The sequence below is a fragment of the Notolepis coatsorum genome (assembly GCF_963971535.1).
Source record: "Notolepis coatsorum genome assembly, chromosome: 8".
NCBI classification, from domain to species: domain Eukaryota; kingdom Metazoa; phylum Chordata; class Actinopteri; order Aulopiformes; family Paralepididae; genus Notolepis; species Notolepis coatsorum.
The window spans coordinates 69917913-69928272 of NC_140172.1; the positions used below are offsets into that span (position 1 = coordinate 69917913).

The 10360-nt window shown below is 41.2% G+C and overlaps 1 protein-coding gene across 9 annotated transcripts in view; it reads right to left on the minus strand.

Moving 5' to 3' along the window:
- Positions 1 to 9335, minus strand: part of ksr1a (kinase suppressor of ras 1a) — a gene marked incomplete at its 3' end in the record, with an annotated part of 111600 nt that extends 102265 nt beyond the window's left edge. For all 9 annotated transcript variants that reach the window (XM_084320629.1, XM_084320627.1, XM_084320633.1 and 6 more), the window contains exon 1: positions 8900 to 9335. In XM_084320629.1, coding sequence (XP_084176755.1) covers positions 8900 to 9091 — 192 coding nt within the window. In that variant the 5' untranslated portion in view covers positions 9092 to 9335. The remainder of the gene's footprint in view (positions 1 to 8899) is intronic.
- Positions 9336 to 10360: the final 1025 nt, after the last annotated feature.

The window sequence follows — 10360 nt, forward strand, 5'->3', positions numbered from 1 at the left end:
ATGCTACTATGAGTATACTACTATCTACTATGTCTATACTACTACCTACTATGCTACTATGTCTATACTCAGAGTGCAGCACTCAAGTTCGACACTGGTAGACGAACAATCCCACTTACCCTTAGCTGCCAGAGGTGACCCCCTCCTGCTGACTTATTGTACACAGTTCCTAAGTGGTTTTGGATAAAAGTGCCAGCTAAATTACAAAATTACTAAATATAAATGTAAAAGAGGGGAGTGAAGCAACGCAGACGATTACTGGATATGACTGATACATCAGTGGTGTGTTCTACAATCAACCCTTGACTGGAAGCTAGAGCTGCCGCGGTATTGATGTTTTCCTTACCGCACAAATTTGCGAAATATTTCCTACCGCTGCGGTTATTACCGCACACACACACACAAAAAAAATTAAAAAGTTTGAATGCATTTAAAAAAAAATTGTAGTCTACTCTTTATAGCATATAGCCTGCCTCTAGTCTAAATGTCTATCTTTAGAGGATGACTTTGCAGCATGAATATTGTTTGGGATTCGGCAAGCACGCATTCGTTATTGAAAGTGAAACACGGATTCGAAGTCTCCCCTCTGGTCGTGCGCCGTTCACTCGGTGTCGCGGGCAGGGGTGGTAGGCTGGTAGCGCCTGGTGGTTACCCCCCCCCGACCCTTTCTTCTTCTTATTATTATAACGTTACTACTTATGATTACAAAGGCATTCGTTTTGTGGCATTAACGTTATATAGTTACACGTTCAATAACATCAGCGTATTTACCGGACCATAGCAAGGCAAGCATTACTCCAGTTCCTTTCTTTGCTCAGAGCATGCCGAGTTGTGCCCATTCTGCGGTCTGTTAATAAAGTTTTCAATCAGACAAGTGTATAGAACGAAGGGCTTTTATTATAACATTCGTTGCAGTAAAATCATTATTCCTCGTTTAGTACTCCTGAGGAGCGACGGTAATCCACTCCGGCGGCGAGCTAACGTTATTAGCCGTGTTGTGAGCTCTGATCAATGGCTGACTATCAGGAAGTAAAAACCTAATACGCGCTTGCCGATTGGTGGTAACAGCAGAGGCGGGTGCAAGCGGTGTGACGTAATTGGCAGAATCGACTGTCAATCAAAATTGTTCCGTTGCTTTGGTTGAGAGTATTATTATAAAAAACAGCGGTGATGCGGTATTCAGCTAAACTCTGCGGTGGGCGTGATGTAACAGCGATACCGCGGTAATGCAATAACCGCGGCAGCTCTACTGGAAGCCTCGACTTGGAACCAGGCTCCCCTAGATTTAGCCTAGGTTTGGGATCAATCGTTGAACCGGTTGGTTTGCAAAACCCAGCCACGTGGCAATTAATGATTAGAAACTAGGGATGCTCGATATTGGCTTTTTTACCGATACCGATATACCGATATTGTCCAACTCTTAATTTCCGATACCGATATCAACCGATACCGATATATGCAGGGTTTCCCCCCCCAAAAAATGGAATAATTTCAGGTAATTAACATTACATATCTCTTGTTCTGGAATTAACACAACATTATGCATACTTTTGATAATAAATAAAATCAGAATTTGTTCTTACTTGCTTGCCTGGGTAAATAAAGGTTATAGAAAAAAAAATCTTTTTTTTCTTTTGAAAACCGATACCGATATTTTCCGATATCACATTTTAATGCCGATATCGGCCGATAATATCAGTAGGCCAATAATATCGGACATCCCTATTAGAAACCCAACAAAAGCTGCAAAGTGTAGGAGGACATGGCCGTGGCAGGTTAAGGAGTGTTGGTCTGTAGGAAATAAGAACCCAGATGGTGCGGCAGCTAGGGCTGCAACTAATGACTAATTTGGTAGTCGACTAATCTGCCGATTATTTTTTCGATTAGTCGACTAATCGAAAACCAATGTAAACAACAACAACAACAACAAAAAATTATATATTTTTTTTTTTTTTTTTTTTAATTACCTATCTTTGTGAAAGTGGCTTCTCAGCTCTGGTCCAGCTGAAGACAGAGCAGAGGAACAGATTGGACATTGAGCATGACCTCAGAGTTGCTTGTCTACCATCACCCCAGACTTTGAGACTCTTGTCAGGACCAAACAACAACATCATAACATGATGATCCCATAGCAAATTAAAATAATGACTCATGAAACATTTGAATTTGGATCTTTAAGCCACTTTAAATGAAAATGTATTTGAAGAACAATACAGCAATCACTCATAACAAGATAAATAAATTAAATAATACAAATTAAAGTGGAAGTGTACTTTAAATAACTTTTGTTTTCTGTGTGTGAGAGGAGTCCGTGTGTGTGTGTGTGTGTCTTACTCTGATCGCTGTGTGAGTGAGAGGAGTGTGTGTACTGTGTAATTTGTGTGTGTGTCTTACTCTGATCGCTGTGTGAGTGAGAGGTGTGTACTGTGTAATTTGTGTATGTGTGTGTGTCTTACTCTGATCGCTGTGTGTGAGTGAGAGGAGTGTGAATGTGTGTGTGTCTTACTCTGATCGCTGTGTGTGAGAGAGAGGAGTGTGAATGTGTGTGTGTCTTACTCTGATCGCTGTGTGTGAGTGAGAGGAGTGTGTATGTGTGTGTGTCTTACTCTGATCGCTGTGTGTGAGTGAGAGGAGTGTGTATGTGTGTGTCTTACTCTGATCGCTGTGTGTGAGTGAGAGGAGTGCGTGTGTAATGTATTGTGTCTAGTCTGATCATCATCTCCTGCAGGGGAACAATGTTTTCAATGTCCAAAATTTGCTATGGGATCATCATGTTATGATGTTGTCTGGAACCCTGAGAAGCCACTCTCACAAAGATAGGTAGTGCACAAAAAAAAAAAAAAAAAAAAATTTAATGACTAATCGACGCAACAATTTCTCGTCGACGATTTTTTATAATCGACGTCGTCGATTATGTCGACTAATCGTTGCAGCCCTAGCGGCAGCACCCCCCACTGATTTGTCTGTGTGTTGATTCAATACCACTTTTTGCAGTCTACTTAAGGAGAACTTCACTCAGAAAGATTTTTTTTTTGTAAATGGACTGCATTTATATAGTTATATCCAAAGCGCTTTACAACTTATGCCTCACATTCACTCACACATTCACACACCGACGGCGAAGGCAACCATGCAAGGTGCCAACCTGCTCATCGGGAGCAGTTAGGGGTTAAGTGTCTTGCTCAAGGACACTTCAACACGCTGCCGGGAGGAGCCGGAAACCTTCCGATTACCAGACGACCGGTCTCTAGCTCCTGAGTGAAAAAACAAACACATGTATCTCTTTTCCGCTTGGAGCACGACAAACCCAAAGCCATTCAACTACATTGTATTGGAGTGACGGCATACAGTACATCTCTACAGCAAATCACACCGAATCTACCTGGATGGACAGATAGTACTCTGGAGGAAGAGGAAAAATATGTTTATTTAAATTTGGGGTGAACATTTACGGAAGCGTATTGCTGCCACACCAGAAACAGAAAAAAAATATCAGTATCATATCATGTTATAACGTGATAACTTATTGTTTTAACATAAAACGTTTCAAGTTATGACGTGATAACTTATTGTTTTAACATAAAACGTTTCACGAACTTATCACGTTATAACATGAAACGTTTTATGTTAAAACAATAGGTTATCACGTTATAACGTGAAACGTTTTATGTTAAAACAATAAGTTATAACGTGATAGCCTACTGAATTTACAAATGGGGATGACTTCACTCACTAATCTGAGAAACCCTGAATGTTTTCACTGGAAATTGTGTATTACGCAAGAGCTTCTGGGGGCAGGATATGGACTTTGTGTACGGGAAGTTCAAAAGTTTAAAAGGGGGGGTTGGAGGGGAGGGGTTGGCCTCCCTTTACAAAATCTAGTATGTATTTGGTTATAAACCAATAAGCCCCCGTACCTTGGTTTAAAACGGTGTCATATAAAACCAATCAGAGTAATTGTTTTGATGCTCTCTGTGGTGATTGGTTGAGTCAGGGAACCTGCCTGTTGAGGTAAGGGGCGGTCAGTGGTCATTATGGAACTGAAGGAGTCTGTATTGCTGGTTTATAAATAAAATAAATTAAAAATGGAAGTTAAAGCAAAGCTGACTTGGAGTTATTGCCATTAAGAACCGCATCTGTGGATGCAACACATTGGGTAAACTACAAAATGAACACACGGTAGATAGTGAAGCATCTGCATTAAGCCGACGTACCAAAGTCTCTATGTCATTGTCTCCCACTAATATATATATATATATATGTCACGGTGGTAAAGTCATCAGATTCAGTGAGTCTGACAGCTGACATTTTCCCCACATCGCCTCCCCACGGTGCAGCACGGTGTCCACATGGTGACGTCAACGTGAAAAAAGGTCAATTTACCACAAATAGGAAGGAATTAGCTCCGTGTTGAGACACTAGTACTCTGCCGTTACCGGAGAGAAGACTGGTGAGTGACGTCACCAAGGATACCAGGATAATAATTTGGACAGAGTCAGTGATATTTTTCCCCCCGCAAGAGATCATTTTTTAAATCCGCAATTTCTGCAGTTTGTCGTTTCCCCGTTCTTGCTCGCCGAACACGCAACCAGACAAAATCTGTTGGCTTTTCAAACATCACAAGGTCGAAACACATCCTCTTTGCAGCGTTAACAATAGCAATCATACTGTTGACGTTAATATCCGTCTAATAGATGTCTTGAGTATTAGATTCAAATAAATTGTCATTATACAGCACAAGTACAGTACAACAAAAGGAAGTTTGGCATCCAACCAGAGCCAATAGTAACATACAATTTACAGCTGATTAAACTGGATATAAAATATATAAATGAGTACTACTGAGTAATAGTGCTAATTAGATGTAAGTACAGTGTTATAGTATTATATTATACTTGTATAGTATGAGGTTAAGACTTCACTAACCCACAGCTGAAGGACAGGTTCACTTTTTATTTTGAACACAGGCCCTATATTTAAACAAATGAAAGGTCTGAGGTATCAAAGAAGCAGCACAACTAAAGCAGAAACATTGTCTATTATGACACCACGTTTTATGACTGAACAAACAGCTTATGAGCTATAGCCACTTTGGTACAAGGGAGGAAAAATTATAATTATATATATATATATTAAAAAAATAAAAAATGTACTTCATGCCAATTACGGTACCTTGTGTATAGTGTTTACTTTTACTCATAGTGTATATTCAGATTCAAATATTTTATTGTATTTATTGTAACATATAACAATATGGACAAATGCTCAACGGATTATAGACAATTTTGTCCTAGGCTACGCACTTTATAAGATTCATCCATTACTGGTATACTGTTGGCAGACATGAGTCCTAAAGACAACGTTGTACAGCGAAGACACCTGGATATATCACTTTCAAACCTGCACTAATGTAATAATAATAATAACAATATGTAACTAATTCATATTAATATGTAATATAAAACCCTGGCCTTAACCCATCCATCATCAGCGATGCTTGAAACTCCCATGGAGATGCCTCTGTTCAGGCTACGACCGGCAGTGCAAAACAGTAAGCACAACAATTGAATTGACCTGTTTCTTATTTCAGGGCCCTAGAGATCAACACGCTGTAGGCCTACTTCTGGATCTGGCCTGTGAGTTCGGCTCAGTGCCACACAGCCGTTTATATGGACAGCATTTGATTTCTTTACATTATCAAACAAATCTGATTTGTCAAAATATTGTATGGAGAAATTGTCTGAGCATTGAAATAGGCGGCAGCACAGATCGTACAGTTCCTACGCCAAATGTATATACACTCCTTTTCTGGACACTTTTGTATCACAAACAGTACTGTATTTGCAAATCTGATATGTCATAAATGTATAGATGTAGCAGCACTGTCTATCTGTATGTCATGTATGTCATATATGTTATGATGAATTGAAAATGGGGGACCCTGATGTAAACAAGACGAAAGTCTTTCTCTGGTCTGCATCCCCTTAACAATTGTATGTATTGAGCTGTACTGTACTGCACCCATTCTGCAATCTGTTAATAAACTTTTCAATCAATCAATCAATAACCGCCTGTAGTGTGGTAGTGAAAGGGTTAACCTTCTGTAGTGTGGTTGTGAAAGGGTTAAGATTTGTCGTGTGGCAGTGAAAGGGTTTACCTTCTGTATTGTCACAGTGAAAGGGTTAACCCTTTGGTAGTGTGGTAGTGAAAGGGTTAATAAATAAACTGTGTGGGTTTATATGGAACAAAGTTTTGAAAGCCACAGACGGGGGAAGTTAGTAGCTTACTTGGCCTACATGTGAACCAGCAGACAAACATGCTGCAACAACATCACACAAATGCTATACTGTATCATAATCATGCCTGTGTGGATTTGCAGCCCATTATTCTGTGTGCTGCACCATCACAATGCTGTTATTAATAAAGGGGAATGCCACCCAATTTAAGAATTCATAAAAATAATTCTGTGCCCCAGGACAATTGAGTCAGTATTTGTGAACTTGCACCACTCTCTCCTAAAGCTAGAAATCAGAGAGAGAACCCTCTGATCTGTGATGTCACTGGGATGTCAAATCTGGGGCAGCCTCTGACCTTACGTGGCCAGAAAATGTTTGTGTGAGCTGAGCTCTTACACCCAAACAAGGTTTTGATTCTGGTTCAGACCATCTAGCGATGCTCGAGTGACACCCCCCCTTAAATAAACCATTAAAATCACTCCAAATGTTAATTGTGGATGAAAGAAAACACAAAAGTGTGATTTCACGTCATGCACTGATCATTTACATGGATGTCATAATCGGAGCATCACATCGAGCAGCCTATAGCCTAAAATATAAAGCTGCACTACTGTGATTTCCTTTTCATTGCATATGAGAGGACGAGAGTAGTTTAAAAAAAATTGGATAGTATGCAGAATATTTCCTACTCCACTTGTGTTTTTAGTCGACAGCTAAACATTTGGTGGGTTTTGACTGTGGTGGTAAATTCGTTCCACCATTGTGGAGCGAGGACAGAGAATAGCCTGCTTCGCTTTCTTTTACAATGGTGATAAAAAACGGTTTTGCTGGAGGTGCTTGGTCCTATGAAGATAACAGACACTTTTTTTTTTCTTTTTTTTTTACTAGTGTCATCAACTCAACCCTGGGTGTCAGGTCTCCATGCCAACTGCCTTCAGGTCTGCCAGGGTTAACGTCTCTTCTCAACCCCAGACACCCTCTGACATTTAAACTAGACTGTGTCCAGTGTCATGTAGGAAAGTATCTTATGAAGTACACCCCCATTCATTAGCATTGCTCTATTTGCACTATATGAACTGCTCACAACAAGGTCTGTGGATTATCTTGAGTAACGAGGGTCATGGTTTCTGGAAAGAGACGTTGCTTTTGAGTTTTCTTTTTACGCTTTCAGCGCCACAACCCGATGGCCTGAATGATTCAGCTCTATTGTACTGGAGTGACGGCAGATATACTGTATCTACGGCAGGTATCTCTACAGCAGGTATCTCTACAGCAGATATCTCCAAAACTAGGCAAATCACACCGAAACTATCTGGATGGAATGGATAGATAACACTGTAACACTCTAAAATTCGTTTATTTATTTGGGGGGAGGGTTGAACTGCCCCTTTAATAGTGTCCAGCCTGTTGGGTTGGAGCTACAGTATCAATAATTACCTTAAGTATGTATTCACCTTGGTCCTAAAACCATGACATAAAGAAGCCCCTCGGGGCATCTGCAGGTCTACCTCCGTAGAATGTCAGATGCTGTCTACGCAAAAGATAAACATCCATTGAGGCAACTGCCTTTTATTAACATATGGTTGTAGGCTGTAACAATGGAATATTATCTCCATGATTTGGGGAATTCTGTTACCACATGGCCATTCCAAAACTATCAATAGGGACCCCCATCCACACACAGACACACACACACTACTATTTCACTGGCACGAGTATTGAAGAACAAGTCTTATTGTGCTAAGGCATAACAGCCTATATAGGCCTACGTTGAAATGTATGAAGTGCAGTGCACCCTACTTGTATGCACGAAAACACATTTATTTTTGCGTAAACTATAGCCTATACACGAAGCCTGGAAATACCTAAATGGGATATGATAATGTCTGCATCATGGGCCTATGCCTGCGCCAATAGCCCACTACCCAGCAGCACGCTACCAAGCATGACTCTTCTCCCAGACCACTAGCTTTATTGCCTGCCGTTGTAGTAGGATTGGCTAGAAGCCCATTATAGGCTCTTGCGCAAATGAATGGTCATCCCAACACGACCGAATTGAATTTACATCCATACAGAGTAGCGGCGCACACCATCAATATCATCAACACGGATTTAGGCTGTGGTGGGTTGAGAAAGTATAGAGTACACTTGGCGTGAATGATGTGAAACACTGTTTTAGTTTTGCATTAGCCTGTCCTGTGGTGGGCCTCTCTTGATGCAGGGGAAAGCGATGATACACAATGAATAAAAAGCAGCGATGGATAAGTTGTAAAAGGTGTCCTGTTTGAACTGCACGTATGAGAGGGCTCCTGTCAAATATTTCCATCTAGAGAAAGAGGTCACACACAATAACCCGATCAAGCGTCAGTGGCATCTTGCCTATTTTTAACATTCGTAGAGCAATAATGTCACGTCTGACGTGCAACGAAAATACCCATAATGTGCTCTTTGAAATACCTCCAATACATTGCATGATCGTGCACGCAGTGTATTGTAGAAAAAAGATGCTCATCTCACTGACATTCGCAGGGATCAGCCTCTTCGCCACTAATATTCAGCGTCGCTGCAAGAGGCTTCATGACTCCGCAATTTGACTATTCGTTTTTGATCACAGAGAGGCCCTGTATCGGTTTAATAAACAACATACTTGAAGTGTGCATTACCTCTAAAGTGCGTATTTCTTGCTGCGTGAGGTCGTTGGACGCGGCGCATTTGGTCCGAAGTCCCTGTAAACTGGAGATGGAGATTTCAATCATGTTCTGGATCAGTTCGCATTGGTGTAGCGCGGCCATCGCTGCGCCGCCGCCGCTGTCCCTCTCCACCATCCTGCCACCTTGATCAGACCCGCTATCCATCCCTCAGCATCGGGCACGGTTTGAGGGGCTATAGTCGAAACTGTTGAGCTCAAATGCACATGCAGCAGCAGCGACGCAGTGATCTATATAAGAAGGGCCTATGTGAGTGAATGTCCCGGTCCCTGGGAAAACTCCTCAATGCAGACCAAATAATAAAAAATTTAAAAAAATTAAGATCGATGCTAGCCTAATGTCCAGGTGTACAACGCAATCCAAAGTCCAGTAATACTTGAGTTGCCTGATCTGTCCGTATATACCGACGATAAATTCGTCTCTCTCTCACCGATGGCTCTCTTGCATAGGCTTTTACCGTCTGTCAGCTGTTGGAAACATCGGCGCTTTGCAATTTGGGAAATGGAGTCCTTTGGATATCCAACCGCTAAGCCACTTGGTCACTCACCACTCAGACACAGACAGGCGCGCCCGCGCACGCACACACACACACACACACACACGCACACACACACACACAGACACACACACACACAGAGTTTAACAAAGGTTTTTTTTATTCAATACATGTGTTTTATTATATGGCTTTACTTCAGACTTTGAACAACTTCGAGAAGGTTTCAGGTTAGTAAGGCAGTAGGTACCCATGTGTGTGGTCGTTAAGGTTAGGGTTAGTTTAGTTACAGAATGCATAGTCTATGTCCCTATATTTCACATAAACAGTATGTTTGTGTGTGAGTGCTTGTCAGCAGGGACGTGCACAGGACTTTAGAGGGGCAGGTGCTCAAAGGCTGAAAAGGGCACTACACTTGTGTGTATATATTAAGCAAGCGCGATTTTTAAGGGCCCTTTTCGGGCGGGGGGCCCCCTTTTTATGCTTTTTGGGGGGTTTTGGTGATCAAATATTGAATATTGAACTATAATAATCAGTGCAGGAGCTCACTTATCCTTGAAAGACACTTTTATCACTGACTTAAAAGGCCCATACATCTCCATAAATGTTCAATATAAATGCATTTTTTATTCCAATCCCGATTTGTATTTGAGATTCCCAAATCCCATCGGACTTGACTTCTTTGTGTCCCTCAATGAGTGTAATACCAGCATTCAACAGCGGTTTCTATCATGATCATCATCACCACCCACACTATGCATAAAATATATAGGTCCGTGGAGAGGCATGCTGAGGAGGCCGTGCAAACTGCAATGGAATATGGGGCATCTCTCTCTCTTTACCTAATATTTTGATTCTATCCTGACATTTTTCAGTTGGAAGGGCAGTCTATATGCGTAACAGTAAAAAAAAAAAAAAAAATT